General features: G+C 38.9%; 1 protein-coding gene across 1 annotated transcript in view; it reads right to left on the bottom strand.

Annotated features, from left to right (window-relative positions):
• Window positions 1-17,908, bottom strand: part of FRY (FRY microtubule binding protein) — a 154,659-nt gene extending 136,751 nt beyond the window's left edge. The window contains 1 exon segment of the mRNA XM_062514919.1: window positions 17,511-17,908. Within this exon segment, the coding sequence (XP_062370903.1) occupies window positions 17,511-17,580 (70 nt within the window). The 5' untranslated portion in view covers window positions 17,581-17,908.
• Between the last annotated feature and the right edge of the window lie 9,934 nt (window positions 17,909-27,842).

The following is a 27,842-nucleotide window of genomic DNA, read 5'->3' as shown; positions in this document are numbered from 1 at the left end:
CTGAGTCTGATTGCATCACTACTGTCATTATTTAATACTGACAGGAGCAGCACACTCATAACATTGTCTATCTTCCATATTCAATGCTACCTGGCCTCTTTGCTTACAGCCATCTTTTATTAGCCACAGACCATTATGATGCTATTATATCTAATAACCTTTTACTACATTACATTAACAATTCTTTGAAAGTGGGTTCATTTGCTTCTTAGCCACAATCCTAAATGCAAATGCAAATGCAAATGTTTGCTGCTTTGGTAGACTGTGGCTCCAGAATATAAATACTTTCTATGGTAACTGAAATACAATATAATGTATTTTACCATCCACATGAGCTCAGTTAAGGTTTCTGAAAATTTGGCTTGAGTGCAGCTGCCCACTTGAAACTTGAGAAACTTTCACTTGAACAGATAAGTGGAGTGCATGGAATTTAGTTGCTGTCCAAGGGACCTTCTGCATGACCAGTCAGTTGCAAATTCCTAATACAACATGGACAGGACATTGCTCTCATGCTGGTCAGTGGGCCATGACAGAAAACTACTACCATGCACTGAAACGTCTCAATGTTTTGGAATGCCATAAATATGTTATTAAATTATGAGAGGAACAGGCACCTATAGAGATGAACTCTGTGAAATTTAATTACAAAAATAAAGAAAGAATCCTAGGGTTCACATTGGATTTTTCAAAGAAACAGCTTAAACCCTGGAAAAACAGAGTAATTCATAAGAAAAACCAAAGAGCATAATGAAATCAGAAAATAATAAAAATATGATTTTTATAGTATATTCAAAGGGAAATGCAGTATTCCTGAGGGCTGGGACAAAATCAATGTTTTATTGGATTTTCTCAACTGTCAGCAAGGGCAATCCAGGCAAACCACAGTACAGCTGGCCTGATACTCATCCTGGAGTGCCTGCATTTGATTAATAAAGAGCCAAAGTATGATAATACAATGTCATAATCCTAGGTTTATGGAAAGTAAATTTTATTAAATTAACCGTATCTTTTTATGAGATTATAAATTTGGTTAGCAAGGCTGAAAGTGTAGTCTTACATTTTTGCTTGGCAATTGGACAGATATCTTACCCAGCTGCAAAATCAACATCCATAACCAATATAGATTAAAAGATAGGTAACATCTATGAATTAAGGAAGAATCATACTATAATGAATGTACTTCTAGTGGAGGTACAGAGATCAGTTTTTGCTTCTGTACTATTAATCATTACTGTTAATGACATAAAGGAAAAGCTTTTCTATAAAGTTTACAGGCAAAACATAAGTTAAGGGTGGCAGACAGAAAAAAAACAGCAAAAAAAACAAACAAAAAAAGGTTCTTCTACTGTGTTTGAATAGCATTTGAAACTTAATACAAGCAAATAATACATGAGATATTAATTCTATCCTACGGATGATTGCATAGCCAGAAACAAGGCCACACAGACAGAAGGCAGCTTTCTCTTCCTGGGAAACACTGATGATGAAAAAAGACCTTAGACCAGGATGACTAATGTGTTGGAAACAGGCAGCTATTCTTGTGACCTGAAGAGCTGTGGAGAGCCTTTTCAAGCAGTATGAAAAAAAAGCAAAAGCAGGAAAGCCCAACTGCTTCATTGTCAGGGGCTCTGCAACCACTGCTGGATGCTCAGTCCTGTTCTGGTATCTGCAGCTTGAGAAAAGACACTGGTGAATTAGAGAACATTTGGGAAAGGTTAGAAACAACTCACACTGCAGAAGTTGCCTTGATAGTTTAGTTGGAGCATGAGAAAGTTACACCACCATATCCTCTAACGGCAGAAATTTGCACTTACTGTTCCTACAATGGCACCTATTTGCAAAACTTATTTCATGGAACCTCTTACCCCCAAATGCCTTTTCTAGACAGCACAGGCTCTCAGGCACATCCAAAGTGTGATTCACTACAATAAACAAATCATGTGAACTGTACCCCCCAACCTCTCCACTGGCTATCCAGAAAACCAGGCTTCATTGTGTGAGATGTAAAATGTAAACACTAAGGATGCCTGAAAGTTAGGTGAGATTATTTCCATGCCCATTAAGCATGAACATCAGGAACAGAAATTTGCTAAGAGACAGCATTTTGTTCATTAACATCCAATGTCTGGAATTTTAGACTAGACAAATGCATTAAAGAAGTTAAACACAAAGGGAGGAAAATTAACTGCCTGAATGCTACTAAGTCTGGTGCTGATTCTTCCATTACTGGGAATTTTGCATTAAGATTTTTTTTAAGATGTGCTGTGTCTCAAACAGAAATTAATTCAGAGAAGCCATAAAGCTTGTTCTATGCAGAGCACAGATTGGATGACGCAATGTTTTATCTGATTGTATAATTTATGACTTGTTGAATGTATTAGTAGAAAACAGTTCTGAGAACAATCTCTCATTGGTAAAGCTAGGATACAGATGTTGTAAGAAGGATTCTTCTTTCTCCAATCATGATAATATCAAGAAGCAGAAGTCTGAATTCCTATCACTACTCGATTTCTCTTTGTACATCCAGGTGCAAATACAAATTTTATGATCAGAGTATCAGAGTTGTGGCTCCTAAAGAGGCAGGAGAGCTCAGAAGAAAAACACACATTTCTAGCATTAAGCAAATGGGCCAGAATTGTTTTGTTAGAAACCTCAAATTCTCACTGCAGAAAGACATTAAAACCACAAGAGTACTGACCTAAAAATGCACGAATGGTTTTGCTGATAGGTATGTAATCAGAGAATTGAAAGTGAAGAGTATAGGCAATTTTGCCAACAATGTTCCATGACCTGTGATCTTACCACAAATTCCATTAGTTACAAGCATCAGATGTTGTTATGGGACATCACTTCACATCAAAAACAATGACAAGCTATATTAGCATAATGGGTTATTATTCCCAGCTCCATGTGATGAGTACTCCATGGCAACCCAACGATAATGAACGCCTTTGTCAGTAAGAAAGCATGTACAAAACACTACGAAGCATGAACCTCAGGCACCTGAAGTGGTACATAAGGCTGTTAACATATTAAGAATTTAAACACCAGCATTGACACTTCTTCCAGGATATAAAGAAATTCTCCCTGTGTTGTCAGACAATCATTGCCTTTGTGGGGATGTGGCATTTCCAGGACATTTTCACTCAGGCCTCACCAGCTGAAAATTGAAGTGCTTAAAATCAGCCTGTGGAACAGAAACCATAAACCATAAAAAATTACCCAAATCATAAATCACTTGCATAAATCTGGGTAAAATTTGCTGGTAAATTTACTGAGTAAAGTAGCATCTCAGAAGAGGATCCACAACAGCCAACACTGCCTTAGATATATTCCCACAGTGACCTCACATTGTTGGGCCACTTCAGATGTTTAAAGCAGAACAGAGAAGCAGCTCCTCTTCTTTTAAGTTTGGCTGTAATTGCTTTTTATGTAAAAGTTTAATGGCTAAAAAACTCACCCAGAATGTGATAGTTTGGGGTTAAATGCTTAATTAAACTTCAAGGTTTTGAAATCCCATCTCCAACCTTTAAAAAAACTTCATCTGGAGCAACTAATACAGTAATTTTAAAATAAAGTTTGTGGTGGTTTTGTTTTGTTTTAATGAAATCAATCTAGTTCCAGTTCCACTGATGTAAGCAGTTAAATACTCTCTAGTTTTCCATGAAAACCCTTAGGACAATATAGAGCTTTTTGAAAGTACTCTTCAGTATATCTTACTTAAATTATCAATGCAGATACTTATTAGATTTTCAGAACACTGTGCCAGTTCTTCTACAGTTTATGGAAAATCATAGGTACCATTTGAATCCAAAATCTATGTGATTGAATGATTCAAAACAGAAAAAAGAGAAAAAGATTGCCATTGATTACACTGATCACTTGCGTTTAATGATGTTTAATGTTCACTGGTCACCTGTGTTTAGGTCACTTGTTAATGACTGAAGATCATTTTCTACATTAATTAGAAAGATGTAATTTGTTGTTTATATTTACACACACACATACACACACACACGTAACAGTAATGTAAAGATTTGAACCTTCTGGGCAAATGTTTCGAACTCTGCTCCTTATAAAGCAGGTAAACACATCCAACCCAATAAATGTAAACGATACCGACTTGAAATGTCTTTTCTAGATTTAATATTATAAAACTGAAAATTTTGTAACAAAAAGTCATGCCCCAAGGACATTCTCATAATACAAACCAAATTTTTAAAATGTGTGACATCTCAGTCAGGCTTTAGGAAAATTTACTGATTTAAAAAATTTGGCAAGTAAGTGTGCTAGCTGTGCAAAAGGTTCTGAGAAGTATTATACACCTCTTTGTACTTAATTGAGAAAAATGCTTGATTAAAATCAGTGGTAGCACATTTGAAAAAACTGTTTCATTATCTTCCAGGGATAGATTCCTTTATGCAACGAGGATGTTACTGCAGAAATTAGTAACAGACCTTTTGGTGATCTAGAAACAACGGTATTAATATTAGGCAGATAGTCCTTCTAAGTATCTATTAATATCAAAGCACATGATAAATTTAAATAGATATCTAACTCACCAGCAGTGTGATGCTTCCACTTTACTCCTTGAAGGACTACTGCTTGCCCTCAAATAAATGAAAAACCCTTACTTGTACACACCGTTCTCAGATCTCCATTGTAGCAGTCAGTCACCTGAAATCCCTGCTTTGGGCAAAACAGAGCTGGGAATTGGCCAAGGAGCATCTATGCATATACATGCACCTTCTGTCACTGCAGCTGCAGTGAGAAATCCTGTTTTCCCCCTTGCAGTGAAGAGCCAGTCTTACACTGCTGTTTAAGGATGTAGCCAGTCTTTCTTTTTTCCAAATTTATTTTAAAAATAAATTCTATCTTGAAAGACATTTACGGGTTCAGATGGTAAATAAGTTTCCAGATTTTTACTCTAAATAATTTCCATAAATAATGTATTTCACGTGATTTTTTTTCTCTTTTTTCATTACTAATACTTAGATACTCCAATGTATATACGTATACTTAGATGTCACAACATGCTATTTACCTTCTTTCAAATCCCTGATGAGGAGATAAAGCTGAGAGCCCATCCCTGCAGTACACAACTGCTTAGCTCAATCTAATGTGATAACAAACCATCCATAAGGATCCTTCTAATATTTACAGTGCCTCATGCCAGTTTTTAACACATTGCTCATAAAACTATTATACTTAAATATGTGCTAAATGACACTCAAATATTCCTTAATGCCCAAAAACATGGTTTGTTTCTTCATTTCAGCTGAGAACTGTCAGAAGTGCCCAGATCTGTCTGACACTCTCCCCTGGGAGATGCTACTAGTTTTTGTTATTAACTTAGACCTTACCTCCTGTATTGGAGGAGAAGTCCATTGGGAAGTTACCTGCTACTGCATTGCAAGTAATAATAAATAGAATAATGAGCTGAGAGGACATTTCTTTGTGCTTTCCACTGTGCTGCATTACCTAATTGGACTCAGGCTTTCAGAAGTGAGGTAATATAGAGGATGTATGATTAATCTGATGCCAAATGAACCAACTGTTGACCCAGTTACCTTAACAGCATGCACAAGGCACTTGCTGTTCTCCTCACCTGATAACATTTAACACTTTATGTCCACCCAAGCACCGAGGCAAAGGAAGGCATACCCTGTGTTGGAAGGATGTGCTATAAAGCAAGGATGTAGGATGGAAATCGGGTCTCTTGCACTGCATTCTGCTCTTGGGAGGGGATTTCTCTGTCTCTCACCTCCCCCATCTCCCCAGCTGCTCTCTTCTTACTCCATCTCTACAATCTGGTGACTCCTCATGGCTGTGTCTTCCCCACTTCAGGCTCCCTATTCCAGTTCCAGACTCCCATGCACTGTTCACCCATCTAAACTTTGCTCATCTCACCCTCCCAGCCCTCTTAACCCCATCCCTTATCCTCCTTCCATCCCTATCCCTTCACCCACCCCTCTCCAGTGTCCCCTTGGTTCCATCTCATACCAGTCACTCACAATTTCCACTCCCACTGTCTGGGAAGTATCAGTTCCTCTACTTCTGATTCCTTCCCCATGATGATTCCCCTGCCTCTTCTCCTTTCATTCCCACAGGCTCTTTGCTGGGCTTTTATTACAGACTCACTCCCCTCTGCCCTCACTGTATTTGTGCAGACACTGTGCAGAGGCAGTTGGCTGTAACGTCTCTGTCCCCCACCCATTCCCAACAAGAGAATTTTTAACATGAACAAATAACACAGTTTATTTTGCATTTTCTCATTATTAGAGAGGGTAGACCCATTTCAGCAGAAAATTCTAAGATTCACCTTCAGGGACATTAAGTTTAGAAGTGCTTTTGCCCAAATTGCAGAGCTCAGGAAAAGAAGGGATTTACATTTAAAAAGTAGGCACAACAATATAAACACAATCATTAATTTTATTTTTTTAATAATACTCCAACCTCTCTATATTAACAACTTTTAAAAGTTCATTAAAACTACATTTCAAATTATTTTAATCATTTCAGTTACCGTGGAGGTCTGCAGGCCCCTGTAACACTCACTTCTACCTGTCCTATTCCTTACTGCTTGAATACACGACAGACAAATAAGTAAAAACAATCAATATTTTTAACCTCACATTCCCTTTCAAAATATTTTCATCTGCCATGACATATTTGTTAAAGATTCACCAAGGACACACTGAGACTTCGCTTAATTTACTACAAACACTGATGGCTTCTGCATTTCAAAAAGTGATGCATTCCAACTTCGGATTCCCAGAGAATCAGAAATGCTCTTGATCAAACAATCATCCCAGTAAAGAATACATGGACTGCTCTGTCCCATTTTCCTGCCTATGAATAGTAAAACAAAAATCAAAATGACCACCTAGCTTTGGTTCAGAGGGCACACAGAAAAAGGCTGGACTGAGGTTATTTCTTTCTAATATCTGCCTTCATAGAAAAATAAATACAACTAAGTAATTTTCTTGTTATTTAAGATAAGCAACAAATAGGCATAGTGTGGAATTTTAAAACACTCTAGCAACATTTCTCTATGAAAATTACTACTTACTGTCAATTAAAAATCTCGGTATATATATTAATTGGCTGAGTCCCAATCTACAATGTGTCACTTGGCTACCAAGAATGTGGTAAAAATAGAAGACAGGGCTCCATTTCCAGATCCAACACAGGATACGTGTTTCTCAGTTAGTTTCTCTGTTTTGATTTGCCCAGGAATAGCAATAAATCAATCCTTCATATTCAGGTAATAATGCTGGAAGAATTTAAGTCCGTAAAGCTTCCAGATGGGAAGCACTGTATGAATATTATTATAATGGAGACCATTGCCATGAAGTTATTTGCTGTGGTTTCCCTTCATCTGAATTAATGAATGTCAATTTGCATCTTGTGAATGTAGTTTAAAATAGGCAACACAACAAGTTTTGTGTGCAAACCTCTCAAAGATGTGACTGAAGCTTGTTTCACAACTGGGGTACTTAAAAAGGCTGTCACAGCAAGGATTCCCCTGCATCTAAGAAGGCAGGAGGCTCATGCAGCCATTTTCCAACATCTGAGATTCCCTCCTCTCTGTCAAACAGCCTCAATTTGCAAATTCATAGAAACTTAAGTATCTTTAAGAATTCTACCCTTGTCTGAATTGTTCTGATGTCCAAACAAAGGCAGGCAGGCAGGCAGACTGAATAAGTTTTGCTTCCACAGGAAAGCTATCTAAACCAATTCCAGTTACAAGGGAATGACTACTTTCAGCCCTTGGTAACTCAGTAATGTGCAAAGAACAAACCTCCTTATGAAAACACACAACAAGGCATTGCTGTGAGTATATGCAGAAACCCACTCTGAAACCTCTCAAGGAAGAACTTCAACAAGAGCTCTATCCAGGTAACCTTCTGACTAAAAAGCCAAATTAATCCACACATTTAAGGGCATTCATAAATAATAATCAGAAATGTAGTAAGAAAGATAATTCTGTATATTGTATTCAACAAAACTAGTTCAAGGAAAACAGTATCAAAACAAACCAATTCATAAATGGACATCCTTTGAAGGTTAATTTACTCCATATACAAGTTGAGACTCTTCAAAGTTACAGAGAGAGGAGATAGTTTGAGATTAGGAAAAAATGTTAGCATAGTGACCTCCCAATTTTAGGTGAATTCTTTCAAACCAATATCTTTGTCAGACTTCTGTGTCGAGACATACACTACTTAAGAATTCAAGGGAATATAAATTAGTTTTCTAAAGTCAAACTTTTCAAAATAAAACTAAAACCATCTGTAATTCCAATTCAATTATTACAAACAAAACCAAGATCTGATGCATTCTGTTGATCATCCCTTGTCTGATACTAATTCATCTAACATCTTCACATTCTGGCCATACACAAACTGATTTCTCACCCCCTCACTCACTAGTGAAAAACCACAGCAGTCCTTCGACTTGTATGCATTAGCACTACATGTGATGACTGCAAATTTCTGAAATAGAAACTATCCAGGATAAAGATTATATAGCATGTCTCCCAAAAGGGCCTACCTTTTTTTTTTTTAATGTGTGAAACTTCTCTCCTGAAGTACCAATCACCCAATTAAGCTCTTTATCAACAATGTATTACCCTAGAGAAACATGACACTGTCACTAAAGAGATCCCACAGTATTTACAAAACAACACAGATTTCTCTTCAAACCAATGTCCTGAAAATAGTCCCAAAATCTCTCTTCTGAGACATGACAGAAATGAATCTCCCAGACACCCCTAATACCAGCTGTATCAGTGATCTTATATTATGAACAAACATCAATATTTTGGGGGTGTCTCTATACTTGTGGTCTCTCTTTCACACACATGAAGAAGCAAGTGGCATTCAGTAACTTAGTGGAACTACTGCTACTTGGCTCACAGCAAACTAGGAAGTCATTGTTTCTCAGATGTGTTTCATTCAGCGGCTTGTTTTAGCAAGCTCTGCTGTCTGCTGTGAAAAGAAAAACTCTGCCATCCCTCAGTTTTGAATGTGACTATAATTGGCAATATATAGATCACAAATATGTAAGGAATTGCCAGGCCTCTCAGTTGCTCCTGTGAAGACGAGAGTCTGGGCTTCTGTACTTTGAACTTGAACAAGTTCTTGGTTTCCCCCTTTAAGATGTGCCATGTCAAGGGGAACTCCAGAACCTGGCAGACAGAGGCCAGAGAGATCATACTGCTGAAGAAAAAGGCAGAAGTTTCACTCAGGACTTCAGTCCACTATCACTAAATTCCTTGCCTCATTCAGGATCCACATTACCCTTGCTCAGCCTTTTACCACTAAGGAAGCAAGAGTAACTCCCTTCTTGACTTTGATATTCCTTGCAAAGCCTTGCAAAGCCCACCTCCAGCTGTGTTTTGAATTTCCAAGCACTGTCCATGCACGCCCAGGCAATGTCTATAAATTCCTTCTTTGCAGCCAAATCACACTTCTGCCATGGATATATCACCTTTCTCACAGTGGAGCTCAACCAAGAGGTCCCTGGTAAGTCAAGCCAATCTCCTCATACTCCTGCTTGTTTTCTTAAGCATGGGGAGTCCATTTTTGTTCTTGGAAGATGCTGACCTCAAAGACCTGTCAGCTTTCCTAAGTTCCTTTGCTTTTTAGAGCTGTCCCTCATGAGATCCCCACTAATAGTTTCTGAAATCTCAAAAACTGAAATCTACTCTCCTCCAGTCCAGGGTCTGTACACAGCCACCCTTTCCCCACTCTTCTCAGGACTTTGAGCTCCAGTCAAGTCTTCCATGTTAATGGGTAACATACCCAGTTGCGCTTCACCCGTTTGGTCCATTCAAGAAGTTGCTTCCAATACTCTCAAGAAATCTTGACTGCTTGCATCCTACTGTTTTGCATTTGCAGTAGACATTAGGAAGTTCAAGTCTCTCATGTGAACCAACATCAACAATTCAAGAACTTCCTCAAGTTGTTCAAAGAAGACTTCCTACACTTCCTCACCTGATCAATGCCCTATATCATATTCCCACCATCACCCTGTTACACTTCAAGCCATCTGTTCTACTCCTGACCCACAAATGCCCCAGCACACTGTCACCCATCCATCCCATAGAAGAGCTCCAGATCTGTAAGGAGTTCCTCCACAAAAGACAGCAACTTCCACTCCTCAGTTCCCTGCAGGTCCTCCCTCAAGAGCTTGTATCCATCCATCCATCCATCCATCCATCCATCCATCCATCCATCCATCCATCCATCACAGCATTCCAACAGGGTGAGCTGTTAACACCCAGCTTGCTACTGTTGTGACATTGTAACTCTGCATGTAGCACCTGACACCTTCCTGAAGGTTTTCCAGAATGCATGTATTTGTACACATACATTTAAGTACGTATACAATATTTAAAAGGCTGTCTTTTCATCCGGTTCTACAGTTTCTCTTATTCCCTTTGCCCTGTATCCTTTGCTTTCCACCCCTGCTCACGGCCACCTAACTGAACTATGGGTCCCCCCTCCACTGGTACCCCTAGTTTCCAGCTCTCAGCAGGATGATGAGCCAGGCAGCAGGTGTTTTGTCCTGCTTTTTCATACTATTTAACACCTTTCTAATTGCATTCTTAAAAATATAAACCATGCAAGAACTTAAAATATCCTGCTGATAGAGCTACTATGAAGTTTGATGTTTCGTATTCCTTTTAGCTAGTGTGATAGACAAAGGATTGGATGATTCAGAAGAAAATATTTGAGGAGAAGGGATTTTCTTTCCATGAACAATTGATTCTAATCTAGTTTAGGTAACTGCAGTGACTGAAAAATCACTGACTCACAAATAACTCAGCTACTTATCTCTGTGAAATTATTCTGCATTCCAAATTTATCATGGAAACAATGGCACCAGCTTTGCTGCTGATGCTCTGAAAAGAGAGGTATGCAAAAGCTAGACTTTTCTTCCTGGAGAAGGAACTATTGTTTAGTTCCCAATATTTAGAAGTGGGCAAAGGTACAGGAGTCACTATTAAATTAAATATGATTTACCATACAGTTCCACTAGCCTAATAGCAGGAATCAGCCAAAATTGCCTCCCACTCCTAGCAGTGTACCCTCATCCCCTTTCTCATGCTGACACCAGCATCTACACCAGTTTATAAAGTTTCACTTTCAGGATATTAACTCTATGGGTAATTAGGGTGGCAGACAAGGGGAAGGAGCACGGGGACAGGAATAAGAGGCTGGGATGAGGCTGTCCCTCCCAGTCACAGCTACTGCAATGACATATTTGTGGTTTCAGCACCCACAGGAATTCAGTCTCTAGGGCTACCAACTCATGGCAAGTGTCTGTAGTTTCTGACTGTTTAGAAATTCAGGAATGAATACAGAAAATAAAGTTGGACAAACACGTGCAACTGTAATTCTGTAGGTGTGGAGTCTGCTTCCTACTGCCCCCAAATCAATACACAGAAAAGAGTTAAACTATTAATGCAATGACTGTATCAGAAGTGGAGAAAACACAAAATGATTGTTAAGTAGCAATTTAATATATTAATACAATATCTTATATTCTCCAGTATTAAATTTTAAACATAATTGTACATTTTATATTCCTAAGGTATTCTGTTTATCACTTTCCTTATACCTATATATACTCCTTTTTTCAATAAGAGTTTTTATACTTATATAGACATATAAAAATAAAAGATACCACAACTCATTCAATGGTATTTTATATGAATAGAGGAAACAAGAATTGTTAGTTCTTTCCTGCATCCTTTTGAATTATAACTAGTAATACTAGAAAAAAACAAACTGCTGATATTTTGATAATATCAAGGATATCACAAATACGTATTCCCTCAAAGTGAATACATACAGTATAGCAGAATAGGTTTGTTTTTACCATGAGTAAAATAATTAGAACATTTATGGAATATCTACCAGTAATTAACAAAGCCTAGTTTCTAGATCATCTCATATTTTGGTGTTTTGAAGTTTTACCACAAAAATTTATGTACCATATTGCAGTCAAAGCATTTGTAGATATTTACTGCAGTAATTCCAACTTTTTAATGACAAAGAAACTTATTCTACAGATCAACTGAATATTGCAATAAAGCAATTTTTTCATCTTTTTTTTTCCCTCCCAGTATGGTAGAAATGCTTCTGGAATGTCCTCAACAGAGTAGCAAATACCAAAATAAACAAAAAATCCTTTTTTAAAGAGTTCTCATGTTCCCAAAGTAATAAAACTTTCATTTTCCCTTACTTCTGAGAAGAACCATGTCAAAATGCAAGTTCTCAAATGGGTACCACCAGAACATAAACAGCCTAAACGTTGTGGTTTACTACCTTTCCCTTCGGATAAGACCAAATACAAAGAAAGTTCCTGGGAGATAACAGTTGCCATTATCAAGCAAGACACTTTGCTGCTGACAATCACAGACTGCTTAGAGCTGAAGAATACACCAAGCATGCTCCCTTCAGGCTCAATGGACAGAGCAATCAATCCCCTTCCCGTAGCACAACAGCTTGAATTAATGGCATCCCTTGTCCCAGGCAGGCTCAGATGCCAAGGCAGGAGCAGATGAAAACCCTTGTGCCCAGGGCTCCCCAAAAGCAGCAGCTGTGGAAGGTGCACACTCTGCAGGTGTATCGGGGTGAGACCTCGGGAGCCAGCAGGACACACGGGTCTCAGTTTCCTAGTCTACTTATCACTGGCCTCATCCCTTCCCCAGCTGCTTCAGGCAACAACTGATCCTCTCCCTGCGGGGTGAGTTTGCAGCACATCACCTTCTGGAATCAGGTTATTTGGGCCTGCAAGAGTAGGGATGCCAGAGCAAGAGAGAGGGGAGGGAAGGATAGGTTCTCCTTGTTCCGTGAGTATGCTTGTCTAAGTGGGCACTGGGAAACATGAAGGAGCCCTCTTTCCAAGACTGGTATCTTGCTACAAATCTCTAGGTCTGATAGCATGGTGTGCTCAGTGTATTCAGCCTTAAACAGGTCTGTGTTTGACTGAAGATAAGGCAACCCTACAAAACAGCTGTTATCACCCTTATGCATAATAAAATCTTAATAGAACATCAAACAAGTGCATCACAGACTTGGACGTAACAGAGGCTTTCAGCTAAGAAAGTGTCTGTGGCCCTCCTTTTTCTCTTGCTTATTGACACAGGACTTAATGAACATTCTCTCTAAAAAGGCCGAGTTTTATTGCCTTGTGTATTACGTTCATTTATTGAAGGACTACACGTTCTTCATTCATTTCTTTTCCTGACACGGTAGAAATGTATCTTCAAGAGAAGAACAGAACACAGCTGACCACATGGCAGCTAGCAACCCTTCAGCTTCACATCAGACACTGGGAAGTCTCTGACACCTGATGCTCTTTTGACCACAGAACCTGTTTTGATGCTAGCACGTGTTCAGCTCGGTACGTGACCAGCAAGCTGTGGAGGAGCCATAGATCCTACTGGGAGTGCTGTGGGATGTGAGCTCATGTGGGTCTGTGTGGTCCGAGGCCTGGGCTGTCTCTGATGTTGCCACCACTTGTAAACAAGAAGGAGCTTTTGACAGCTGCTACAGGGACACAACAGGGTCACAGGGAAATAGAACACTGTGCTGTAGGACTGAGCAATGGGCTTTGTACAGCACAAAGGGGAAGAGGATGATGACATGGGGAATTTGATGTGGATGTCAGCTGCTGTGAAAGAAGCCAAGGAAGTATGGCCATGAGAAAGATACCTGAAGTCCTGATATTAGAAAAGTCCTTATTCTGAGTCTGCATTAAACACAAGCCTGCAGAAAACCCGCTTGCTATTGAAAGGTAGATCAACAAGAATTGCAGTCCTTAAAATCAGGCCCTCCAGGTAGCTCTGTTCTATGAGAAGTGCCAAATATAATACTCCCTATGCAAAATATGCAATTTCATTTCATTACACAGAAGGAAACCTTAAAACCTATCTCTAGTGAGACAAAGAAATGCAGCTTCTACAAGCCCACACAGGACATGACTTGTGAGAGCACGAGTGAGCCATCTACCTGTGCTGTTTAGACTCTTCTACACAATCTTTTCCTCCAATAAACTTAATTGCTGATCAGATCTAGGCACTGCAAAAGGCAGAATTTATGACAAACTCTTCTGCAGTTCATAATGACAGTACTCTAGGTTCTTGTAGTTAGATTGCAAAATTTCTGTTCAGATTTTTTTTTTAAACTATGAATTTGAAAAGAGATTTGGAAATTAAATTCAGAATAAATCTATCTTATTCATTAAAAAATATCTAAGGAAAGATCAGGCTTCAAATTCGTAACATTAGTATCCATGTATTATGTCTTAAATAAATTACAAGTGTTTTATTTACAAAAATGCATTTTGCAATACTTCCTCAACGAATCTGAGGGAAAGACTCCTAATTGTCCTAGTTTTGATAAGCCCTATTTTATTCTTGTCAGCTTACTGACCTCAGTGGGCCAAGGGAGCACCACTCAGCTCATGCAGGCACAGCCATTTTAGCAGCACTTTCAAAAAGAAGCAATGCAAATGATTAATGCAGTTGTTGACTAACGCACCACTGATCAAAAACACTCGAATATTTAAGAAAATATGAGAACACACGAGATGGGTAAAAAAAAAGCCCCTTGTTCTTATTTTCCAACTTGAGAATTCCAATCCTGATTTCATCTCCAACACAACACAGGAACATTTTACAGACAGCACGACGTGCACAGTATCTTATGGACACATGCAGAGCAAAAGTCTGTCTTGGGAACTGCACAAAGGAGTGTTTTGAGATCTCTCAGTTTGATGGGATGATTCGAAGGCCAGACTGTACCTTGGCTTTTTTATCCACCAGGAAGAAGAGCACAGGCTCTCTGAGAACACACCACAGACTGTATTGGACTGTATCATCCTGACTGCAACAGTTCAAGTGAACCGACCCCATTGTCCATAAATTACCTGCCTCCTTAGCTGGATGATGAACATGCAAATGCAAGCAGCATGCTAGGGGAGCACCTCAGCGAGTGCTGTGTGATGCTGAACTGAAACCCTGCCTGGCTTGTCAAGAGCGCTGGTTTATTAAAGTCCTTAGATAGCAAAATCAGGGGAAAATGTCATTCCAAGTAGAATAACTGAGTGTATTTCACGGTATGGGCAACTGACATGGATGGCAATCTGCTAGAAAGTGCTAATGTTCTGTATAAGCCAAAACATAAATCAATGGAAAGACATGGTTCAGTCCCACCTGGTTTTGGTGGTACTAAAAAGCCTGGGAAGGATAAATGCTGTTTAAACTGATGTTTTAAAGTGCCAGTTTGCAGAAACATACACGGACAGCAACTCTACGCTGTTAACACTGCAGCAAAATATACATTCTAGGAACCAAAGTTATTTTTCTTTTAAAACTGTATGTTAGACCTCTTGCTTCTATGTAAATGCCCCAGCACAATTTATGGCTTACTTCTGGTCTTGGGTGTGCAGACACAGCACCAATTCTCTGACAAACATGCTCCTGTGCATGCATGTGCAGGCTTCCCAGCAGTTTCTCAAGCAAGGGAAGTGTTTTCCTCTGCTCCACCCATCACATAGCAGAGCTGAAAAAAAGCCCTAGTTTGTTTTTTTTTTTTTTTTAACTCCCTACTGTCTTCTTATCAAATCGTTTGTTTTTCAGCTAGAAAGGATACATCAGATTTATGAACATACCCTTCCAGTATGAAGGCAAAAAAAACCCCAACAGGCAACAAGTTTAAGGCAATGTGGGTTCATTTACTCTATTTCCTATTACTGTTTCTTCAGATACTGTAGAAGGGGTGTTTATCCACTAAAAGAATGTCAGAAATATCAATTATTCATATACTGTTTCCATTTCCCTAAACTAGAACTTAAGGACTTCTAATTTCAGACTAGAAATACCTTTCCCATACTGAACAACTTTCAATATACTTCAATATAAAGGAAGCAGAAGAAAACAACGCTTTATAAGTAATTCTATAATATAGTTGTTTTTATATTCTTAAGTGGTTGTTTTACTTCAAGATACAGTTGGCTATTACAAAATTAATGCCAGAACTGATTTGATTTCTGCACCATAAACTGACTTGTTTTTCTTCTGTCATAAGCTGTGCCGAGCTTGTTACAAAATATGTGCTGTCACAATACACACTTATGTTCTCAGTATTTTATTAATATTAGTCCAAGAAGGTAACTGAGTCATAAAATTCTCTCCTGGTCCTTGTGGGATCACTTATTTGAAAGAATATGCACTAAATATTTTTTGCAGGAGGGCAGATAAGCAATGTTATTTAGGTTATACTATTATTCCCTGGTGACTTCACACTTGTGGTAGAAAAACAGATTCAAACAAGCACTACAGTGTTACTGAGGTTACAAATGACCTGGGAAAATACAGTTTCTGTGGATATCATTTAATGAATACAAGTATTGCATGTCACACATCTAATATAGTGTTTTGTTTATTTCTTTGCAGGTATAAGGTACTTGTATTGAGCAGATCTTGCAATTCTTGTATACCACAGAATTTTTAAATACTAGTATTTTATGCAGACATTATTAAATTATAGATAGTAGGATGATCAGAACATTATTTCACACCAGCCAAGCAGGATTTTTGCAGAGGCATTGTGTTCTGTCTTTTAACAACAGTTAAATATGGAGATTTAGCACTGTTAATAAAAGCTTCTATAGAGAAGGAATATGCTGTTCATGTACTTTAACTTAAAAAGCAAATTTCTGCCAGTATTATCTCATCACTTCAGCCAATCTGAATATATTAGCAAGCACTAAATTTTATTCAGACATCTTCATTACATAATATTGCTAAAACGTCTATAGAGCGATTAATTTAAAAAGCAGTGGAAATCAGGAACAGCAGTACTGAAAAGACTAAGGCAGACTAAAATGCTATTTGTTTATATTCTGCAAAACCCAGCCTGGATCAGATAAACAGATGGATTTTTTCTGCCTATAAATATTGCATAAGATTCTGAAATTAAGCATAGAGGGGTAGGAAGTGCAGCTATAAGCAACTGATGTTTTGCTTCCCATCACATCAGAATGACTTTCAGACCTGAAGAAGAATAATTATATTTTGTCCTCAGTGCACAATCAATAAAAACCAACTTCTAAGCAATGCCACACCCTTGTGATTAAACGTAATTTAAAAAAAAAAAACCCACTAGATACAGTCTGAACAAATCAAACAAACATGTAGGCAGGAAACGCTGTTTGGAATGCACTCCCTGCAATGTACTATTAGACCCAGAAAGCAGCCTAACTTCAGAATTCAATCAAGCCAAATCTAGTATAATCTCATCACAGCCTTTGCAGTTAATGAAACCTATTTAAATCTCTGACATTTTAATTTTTAAACCTGACAAAGGCAAAAATTACTTGGTTTATATAACACAAACATACAGAAAGGTAAGATTCTATCCTTTAGGTTATCCTAGCTATTTACCAAGCAATGCGTAATATGAAAAGATTACTCTTCTGCTACTCACTATTGCTCCAGGATTTCAGTAAATATTTGATACTGATTTCAAAGAAGCCTGAATCCTGCTGGCTAGCCATGTCTGCTGCATACAAAGAGGCTTCTATAATTCTGAGCAGCTGAAGTGGCAGGTACTAGGCATGTAGATGTGACTGTCACCAGTCAGTGATGTAAACGAGGGGTCAGAGGAGGAAATGAAGTCTCCGCAGATCCACTTCTTCCGTTCATGGTAGGTAAGCTCATTTAAAAAAAAAAAAAAAAAAAAAAAAAAAAAGCTCAACAACAACAACAACCACACACCATGAGATTTTTGTCCTTTGCTCTTCCTTCGGGGCTTGTTCTTAATCCTATCTGAAGAGTGTTTTATTCCCTCGCCCCCTCAGTACTCAGTATTTTCATTTATTCCATTCCGCAACCGGGCAGATTTCTTCTGGCGGGCTAAGGCGGCGTATGCAGCAGCAGCAGCAGCAGCAGCAGCAGCAGCAGCAGCAGCAGCAGCAGCAGCAGCAGCAGCAGCAGCAGCACAGCACTTGTTCCACAGGCACACACAGTTCGAGCGCGCTCCCGAAGGCTGTCGGAGCCGTGCTCTCAGCAGCAGCCCGTCTGAAGCTGTTTTCCCATCAGAAGCTGTCAGTCCCAGCCAGCCTAGGCGCCTCCTCTCCCAGCCGAGTACCAAGTCGGAGCCCCGCTGGAGCCGTCTCTTCTGCAGCTGCGGGAAGCTCACACGTACCGCTCAGCTTTAGCGGGGGAAAAAGCAGCCTCGAATGAACATCCTCTGCCTGCTCTGGTCAGCTGCTCTCCCTCCGCCTTGTTTCCAAGAAGAGCACGCTGAACTGTACACAACTGCATCATGCTGCGGTAAAGCAGAGCTGCGCCCATGGATCTGATTGCAGTGACGCCGGGAAGGAAGGAAGGAAGGAAGGAAAGAAGGAAGGAAAAAAGGCTCTCCCTCAGCCCAGTTGCACGAGAGAAGCACTTGCAGAGCACTAAACCCACTGGCTGCTTCTGCTTTTCTTTCACTGCTACGGACAAACGTGTTGTCATTTTTTCTTGACACTTTTTCTGCCCCCCTCCCCCCCCAGGTTAACAAAGATGAGAGACGGCAAACTCAATTCCTAACGCCAAATAAACCAGAGAGGAGCTCACTGCTCTGTAGTCACCCCTGAAGGAGCCACAGAAAACTCAGTTTGATATCGTTTTTATCTTGAATAATGGTTTCTAAAAAGGGACTGAATTCACATAAGAAAAACGAGGCAGAAGCAATTCACTGCTTGTTAATCTCTCTCTATTTTTCTATGAAATACTTAATTGCTAGGTACAATTTCCATATTCCTAAGGTTTTATTTCATATAATCACACTACATCACTATGCATATTTTCATGGTAATGAAGAAAAATAAGAATCCGTTTCCAATACACTTTTTGTTTCACATATTCTTAGTATCATCCTTACACATAATATTTTCTGGGAATAACAGTACTTTTTTTTTTTCTCACTTAGTGAAAAAAATTTCCTGCAGCATTTCATAATTATAGTATCTGAGACAAAATAGAGCTTGTCTGCTGCTGATTCTTTGAAAAACTTAGTTAGCAATCATATTCGCACACTGCTTTTAGTTTCAGTATGCAGAGTATTTGATGTTTGGATTGGAAACTGAGGAAACCAAGAGTCACTGAGACCAAGCTCCTGTGGTTCTCACTGAAAATATGCTAAATGTCTTCTGCAAACATACCTCATCTGGAGATAAGGTTTTGTGTCCTCACTAATGAGAGGCTGTTGTTCAAACTCACTTTGTAAACCTTTCAATTCCTAAATGAACTTCACTCAAAACCTGTTTACACCCTTTCATGCACAGGAACCAGAAATGTTCAGAGTATCTCAGGTTTGATTTCAACAGCCATGTCAATGAGAGCTGATCAGTTTTTCCTCTCTATGCTGTTAATTATCATCCCATTGCTGTCACTCTGCATCCCCAATTTATACTGAGACCCTGCTGTTCCATCTGTACCTCCTTCCCTACCCCTCTACTGACAAAGCCTCCTCTTTGTGCCATCCTGTTTTAGCCAGCACAGTCCAGCATTTTATATTTAAATTCAACACCAAATAAGGGAAGTTCCAAGATCTAGGACTGATGACTTTCCACCATGCCACTAATGGATTTTTCATCAGACACAATGCGAAGCAGGTTTGGAAGTCCTTATTCACCCTCACAAATACTGCATGAATTCCTATGTTTAAGGATTTAAGTAATCATTTCCCTTGTGGTGCTATCATGTGCTTTTCTGGAGATGACTGATATATTAATTTCATTGCAACCCTCTTGCTGAAAATAAAAGCAGGATGTTAATTTGCAAGTTGTATTTCTTAAATCCGTAGTAGATTTTATCAGATTTTAAATTAAATTTACACCTTTAAATATATAATCTCCCATCAAATTTTGTTTCAGTCTTTAGTATCAAGCAACCTCTCTGCTGATGCAGATAATTTTCCCCCCAGTAAATACGTGGTTTATATTTACAGGGCGGAATCTCTCTTTTGGTATGCTCAACAAAAATGTTATTGCCCAAGCTGCAACATCATATGCCTGCTCTTCCTTGAGTGAATGAATGGGAAGTTAACTGGTTTTTGTAATGTGAAGTTGAAGATCTTTGAGGGTTTTTTTTTTACACCTCACAATTGATTTTTTGTTCTGTTCATATTACTCCTCCTACCTCTGTTCTTCTACAAGGCAAAATGAAAACTAAAGGCAAAAGCATTCATGTAGTTAGTGGTCAAATCTTACTCTCAACCTCCCTGGATACTGGACTCTTTAAAATCAATATTTTCATTTTGAAGTTGTAAAGGAGTTAGGATGTTTAACCATTTGATTTTTATTCCTTCACATAGTCTTACTCAGCTCATCTTTGTACTGCTGCTGTCAGGAGAACACCAGCTGACATGGGTGACCTGTTAGCTCCATGGGATGCTCCTGAGGTCCCATGTGTCCCTTACAGGCAGAATGAAAAGTTCAAGGTTTTGTTGGTTGGTTGGTTGGTTGGTTGGTTACGCTGCTTTCAAGTAAAAGAAACTTCAGACATCCCACACAGGCAGTTTTCTTAACTGTCACTATCCAGCTCCATTTCAGTTCTCAAGCTTGCATTTTCAAATCTGTGGATCTATCCTTGCTTATTTTGAGTCAGTTTATATGAACAGGACCCAGTAATGTTCCTGCCACTTGGTCTTCACCAGTTATCAAGTCTAACCAGTCGAACAATCTTTTCTTGACTTTGTGATAATTTGGTTTAAGAAATAAACTGGCTATTGCATCCAAGGACACCTGTATTTGACCACCATAGGTAGAGTTTGTGTCTGGCATGTTGAAGTATCACCTAATGCCTAGTTGCACTTCCTTGTGGAATAACATTAAAAAGGCTACAGCTACATTCAGCTGTCTGTCTATGAGAGGCAGATCCCCAGCACCGTTTTTACTGACTTTCTCCAAAGTGATATGGAACAAAAATAATCCAGTTTAATGTATAGTAGGTCTTTTATAAGCATTGCATCACAACACTAATGCAGAATCTCACTGCTCTCTCCATTAGTATTCTTTCTGAAGAACGTGTCTGCCTATTGTGTGCTTCCACTGACAGTATGAAGCTGTACTAAAAATACTGAAAAGCTTAATGGATATATTAAGACAAAGTATATTAAGGAAAAATGCCACCACTCTAAGAGTCTATATTTTTGGCATCATATGAATGAGTTCATACAGAATGGTACTTGTTAAGACTAATTTAAGTTAGATACTCCTCCATTATCGGTTCTGCTTTCAAAAGCATCACCCATAACTTAAATGCCTCAGAATTTAACTTTTATTCTAACAGCTCCTTTAAAATTAAAAGTATAATCAATTAAAATCTTACTAATTTCTATCATTAGTCATAAAATATTTGTTTAAAATTTAAATGCTGAATTAAATTTAAATATTTGCAAGTCAAAAGTTCCATGTAAGGTATCTTCCATATATAATCACTTTACTCATATTTTGGAAACACTCCTAAAACAGGAATAACTCACTGAAATGGCAGAAACATCAGCATTCTAATTTAGTGTTCTGAACTTATTTTTGGTAGGCTCACAAGACTAAGCAAGTTTGAAGTTATATAGCTTCTACTTTAATTTTTGTTGACTTTGCAATATTTACAATTTAATTACATATTCTAGTCTGTGAAAGATAGACAGGCATGAGCATACAAAATCTCTCAGTGAAAGTAAATTGTCTGATGAGGGCTAACATAGAATTACAAATTTACAAGTACAGTGGGCTCCCTGTTTATGATATTACTACATGGGAACTGACAGTAAGTTTTGCCTTTTTTCACCATATGAAACCACAGATTCAAAATGTAAGGATTTTCATTTGTCTGCCATGATGAACTACCTGCTGGTTATCATAAGCATTGTTTAAACTATAAACATTCGTGTGTAACTCACATTCCACATTTGTGACACATACAGCACCTTTTGTTTTCTTACTGTTTTCTGAGATCAGAGGTAACAAATATCCAGGAACCTTGGTTACCTGGCTAATACCCATCTTAGTCTGAACAGACTAGGGAGCTGTGGAGTTTCCATGCCCCAGCTTTGGGAAAAAGAAGCTGGGAGACGCTGTTCATCAGCATGGTCAGGATTGTTCTTGTGAGCAGAATCTATTGTCACTGCAAAACATCTGAAAAATAGACTTCCAAAGCTTTCACTCAGTAAAGGAACAAGAATAACAAAACCACATACTGCTGGAGGTATTCACAACATCTATTTTGAGGCATCCAGCTCAGATGCCTATACTGGGAGGTGAGTGCCTTCAGCATGACACAATAGTTCCAAAGAGTTCCAGTAAAGAGCACAATTATTTGTTCAAAGCAGCCTGTTTCTCCTTACTGTATACACATGATACTCAGGGTAACTACTTTTGTACACTGGATTTTGAGATTCTTAATATGTAGTAGCATAGGTACCAATTTTGTTTAGTTTAGGCGACTACTGTTTATTACAGTCATTCAGGCAGTTTAGTCCTCTATGTTTTCAGTATTGCTTGCAGGAATCCTTAAAAAAGCACATGGAGATTTGAATATAGCACAGTCTTGCACAATCTTCTAGGGCTCATTTTAGCTTGGAATGAAAGGGCCTATGTAGATTTTGCAATCTTAACTCTTCAGAATCTGAGGCTAAATGCGAAGAGTAGCCAAAAGCCTCTAAGGGATGACAACAGTAACAAAGCAAATATAGATGCAAATTTTATCATACAAGCAGAGATGTGGACACATCTCAAAGCCAGAAGTAGCTCTGCTGAACTACTGAAGGTTTTAATGTGCTTTATTATGGCTATGATTATTATTTTCTGTGGCTTCATATAGATTTTCCTCCTTATTTTGAGTCAAATACTATGTCCTTTTAGCCAAATAATGCTGTATGTTGAATTACATCTGTGTCTCTGATTTCCATGGAATCAGATTGGATTCACAGTAGTATAGTTTGTATTAAAGTTTGGCTGTCTGTTTTTCACCTCAGGAATACATAAGGGCTTTGTGGTTTTGATACAGTCTAGTCCTTCTGGGCAAAACAGAGCTACCCTACAAAGAGTGATCCCCATATTTACTTGATTCCAGTGCAGAACACACCTAAGAGAGGAAAACAAAAAGGATATTGTCATGTTCTGGGATAGGCTGCATTGCATTCACAGTTTCACATTCGCTTCTCCGGGAACCTCTCTCTGCCCTGCTCTTGAAAGACTGCACTAGCTTTCAGATGGATGCTGGTCATAGCTCAGTGGTATTCCAGTGCCTAAATATAGGTGTCTAGCATGATTATAGATAACCTAAGGTATGAGAGCTATTCACAGAGACTGGCAGATCCACAGCTTTACTAATGTCCTCTCCTGAATCAAAGATCAGAATTGTAGCATCTAAATCAATCAAATTTTATGTACTGTGATGTCCCATGTATTAACAGGGTAAAACAAACATCCTGCTATGATCCAAATTAAAAGTACAGAGTGACAGAAAGCACTCCACAAAATAAGACTTCACCAAGGAAATCTCATTTAATATGATAATCGCTAAATAAAGTAATAGAAATCCTTCTTAGTTTATGTATCATTAGTTTTGCTGCACCATTTTGTTTTGCCTCCTGTTTGTAAGTGACTGTTCAGCTATTGCCACCTAGTGATGGGAAGAAAAACAGGCAGAAACAAGAGAACGGTAAATAATGCATAAGGAATGCATGTTTACATCATAAACCGTGTCAAAATGGAAGACAGCAGCACTGTAATGAAGCACAAGTTTGTATTTCCAAAGCAAGGCCATCAGGCAATTTGGATACAGTTATATAAAATATTTAGATAGAAACCTGTTGAATGGTATTTCATAGAATAAAATAACATATTTTCAGAGATATATTATAGATTCATGACCCAGCTCTCATCCTCAGGTTGTTTAGTGAATTCATTAGAGTAATTAAACTGCTTGTAAGGGGTTTGTGCCTAATCTATAAATAAGAAATGATAGCTAGGCATGTCGCAGAGGATTAATTGGTAAATGTTGGAATTATGCCTTCAAGATTCAAGGTACTATTATTCTTCCCTTGAATTTTCCTTGGAGCTGTCAAACTGACATGTCCTCTTAGGACTCTGTCATTTACCTCTGAGTTTCTCCCTAGCTGAACAGTGTCTGGAAGCACTGGCCAGCCAGGAACAAATTTTATGTGCTCAGACTTGCCACACACGTGCTAAAAATATACCATCCTGAAAGCCATTAGGAAATCTATACCACTACCACTGGGGCACAGACTCAGGCAATATTGATGCAAGAAATACTGCTGTGAACGTCAAAATGCAGCCTGTGTCCCGCAGGCATAGACCACAGGCATCAGCAGGCACAAAAAACAACTTGGGCAGTATTTGTTTCCTGCTCTTCACCTGAAGTTTCCAGGAAGCATTTCTAAACAAGCTGTCTTCCACTACTGAAATCCTATAAACTTCTTCCCTTCTCAGTTTGTAACAAACCCTTACCTGTATTTTAGGACAAGGTTGTATATCATACTCTCCAAACACCCTAGCATCAGGTGTCAGAACTTCCTCGTAGCAGGAAGTTTCCAAACCACCACTGAAGGTGACTCTGATTCTGCGTGCTTGTTTCAGAGATGAGATGGAGTAACAGAACCTCACTCACACACTCAAAGTATAATTTGTATTTGTAAATTTGCTTGTCAGAGATTGGCACCAGGTCTAGGACAGAGGGAATCCAGACTTTGGCTGTCCCTCTTTTCCTCAAGTTATTACACATATTTCTTCATTATGCAATGCATAGACTGAAGCCCCAAATACTGCAAAATTTAGGGCCATAATAAGTCATAAACTCCCTTTTCCAGTTCCCTTCTGTCATGCAGTTGTATGTCTTCTACCCTTCAGGAAACTCTGCGGGAGGGCAGAGAGGTGGAAGCCAGGAAGGGGAAGGGCTGGAGCACGCGCATTGCTAGATGTTCAGAGTCATGGAAGGGTTTGGGTTGGATGGGACCTTTGCAAATTGACTGTTCCAAACCCCTGCCATGGGTAGGGACACCTTCCATTACATGGCATTGTTCTAAGCAACCTGTTTGTTCCCACAGGGTCTCTAGGGAAGGCTCACAATTACTGAACCTTACTGCAGCTGAGATCATGAGAGTTCTCAGCTTTGTTTCTCCTTATTCTTGTCCTCAGACACACCCTGAGATTCAAAGCACAGCTTTTCCGGCCCTGTTCTGCCAGGGCCATGGAGCTGGGGAAAATTCCCAGGCATGGAACCTGGAAAGGAAAAGCTCCCACCTCTTCAGAGAGGTGCCCAAGATGTGATGGAAAGCACAGCAAAACATCTAACGAGGTGGGGTCACCCATTCAGAATTGTGAGCTGATGCCAAAATTAAGGCACCCCTGACCCAAACTGTATCACACATCTTAGTTTTGTCTCCCTTGTAGAATAACATGTTCAAAACATCAATTTTCCACAAGACACCTCCCTGTAACCTGTTGCACGTGCATAATGTTTTCACTGATTATCTAATTAGAAGGTGGAATTTTCAGTGCAGTAGCTCCAATTTGTTCTCTAATACTAATCCACCCCTCAGGCAGATGCACTCAATGCACTTCCCGAGTGTGATTTTTAACACACACGTTTTCTTGAATCTCAAATACATTTACATTTTCTTTCTCTTAACTCTGCCAGAGCAGTACCTGAAGTTTTCCCTGACTTTAAATAGATGGTCCAGTGAGAGGCTATTTGCTTACTTGTTCTTTTTTTAAACTTTCCTTTCCATTCTCTCATTCAGTCTTTAATTATTAACACTTCTTCCTTTCTGGCTGACCTATTTGATACTCACACCTCAATGTTTACATTATTCTGCAGAAAGGTATCCTTCTGCTTATGTCCCTTTGCTCCACTATAAACATCAACCATAGAAGAGAAGTCAATATTTTACTTCTCTCATAAAATGAGAACAAAAATGTCGGAAAGATTCCATCCAGCTTCCATCTACTTTAGATCAAGATGAGATGGACATGGGATCAGATTGTACTACATTTGCTGCCTCTTACACCTTCCTATCAGGTATCAGGCTCTGCCTGTGATCAGAGAGAGGGTCAGACCAGCCAGGCTTCGGATCTGAGCTGGCACACGTGCCCCTGTAATGCAAACACCTCCAGTCTCCTCAGGTGGGTCTTACGCATACAGTGTCCACTCTGAATGATTCCAAAAAATGCTACCTCCTGCAACAGCTGCATTAGAATTATGTAGCTGAAACAGGGAAACTGAGCACCATCAGATTTAGCTGGCCATAGGTTACCTACCAGTTTTTCAAATGATGAAGTACCAATGTGTTTGTATCACTGCCATCAGTTTTCCTTCCTTGACATGAACTTCCCTGACATGCACCAGCACAAACAAGACTGTATATCCTCCAAGACTCAGGCCCCTGCTGTGAGTGAAGTGCCTGGCTTATTACAGTGTAAGAACTTTTTTTTCTCATTTTAATCAGAGGTGCTAATACAAAGTTCAGGTTCATGGAGGTCAGATCAGTGCTATCTCCACTTAGACCAGGGACCTAATGACTAAGCTAGATAGCATCAACAATTTTCAAAGCTTTTGTTTCAAGGTGGGAAGAACTAACACTTCAAAAATAGGATTACCCCACAAGTCATGCCAGGTGATAGACCAAAAAATAAATTTTTCTTTCCCTGACTGTACTTTATAAACAGGACATGCACATACACTTCTTAGCTCACTTAATACCTTTAATAACTAGGCTGTAACCATCCCCTTCATTCCTTTGAAAATATTTCTGAATATCCAAAGTAAACATAAATAGCTGTCAGCAAAAATCTTCATGACTCAAGCCACTGGCTACTTTACAGCAACTTTACATAAACGACTACAGTGCTGTGAGGTACTGTCAGGAAAAATCAGGCCAAATGATTTTACAGTGAAATTTCTGTTTCTGACCACATGCCTATCTTTCAGTTACAACTTTGGCCTTGGCACTCTCCTGTTACTATTCAAAATTATTTTCTCCATTCTTTCACAGACTGATGTCAGTAAACCATCTCAATCCTAAACAGTTGTTGAAGAGAATATGCCTTGTTTTATGTAGTTTTGAATTCACTTTTCATATAATCCTCCTTGGCAAGCACATAGCATCTGGAATTTCCTATGTAACACCCTTAACTTGCACAACAGTGTGTTCAGATGCTGGCTAGATAGGAGGCAATAATTTGGATTTTAAAAATCTCACTGATCTTACATAAGAATGCTTGCTCTGACTTGCAAAATATTTTTTATAATGTTTTTTAAAGTACTGGGAAGCAAACCTTTTTTTTTTAATTTTAATTAGAACATCACCTGTAAGTATGTATTGTTTCACCTTTTGGAGTAATCTGTGCCAGCAGAGATGCCAATTTGAGAGGTATAATCTTTCTTTCCTGCTTTTTCCCCCCTGAACACAGTACTTTTTAACTGATGAGCACTTGTTCGAGGGCTCTCCCTTGCTGTGAGGTGATTGTTTTGCAACAGCAGGCTTCGATCTGCACAGGCAATGGGAGAGCTCCAGCATTCTCCAACTTCCTGCTGTTCTACAGAAGCACAAGTGTCCTCTCAGAGGCCAGGTTAAATATATGTGCAGCCTTTGTAACTGGGCCTTTTCTATCCTTCAGAGTCCATCCCTTCCTGCTTAACCAAAAAATGTCTTGGGTCTCCCAGAGACGTTGTTTAATATTGCTGCCTGCTTATGTTGGAAAAAGGTAAATGATCTTCCTGTTTAAGAGAGTTATGCTACTCAAGG

This window comes from Cinclus cinclus, chromosome 2 (assembly GCF_963662255.1).
Source record: "Cinclus cinclus chromosome 2, bCinCin1.1, whole genome shotgun sequence".
NCBI lineage: Eukaryota > Metazoa > Chordata > Aves > Passeriformes > Cinclidae > Cinclus > Cinclus cinclus.
The sequence above is the reverse complement of the archived record's forward strand: the minus strand, read 5'-3'. Positions and strand labels throughout refer to the sequence as shown.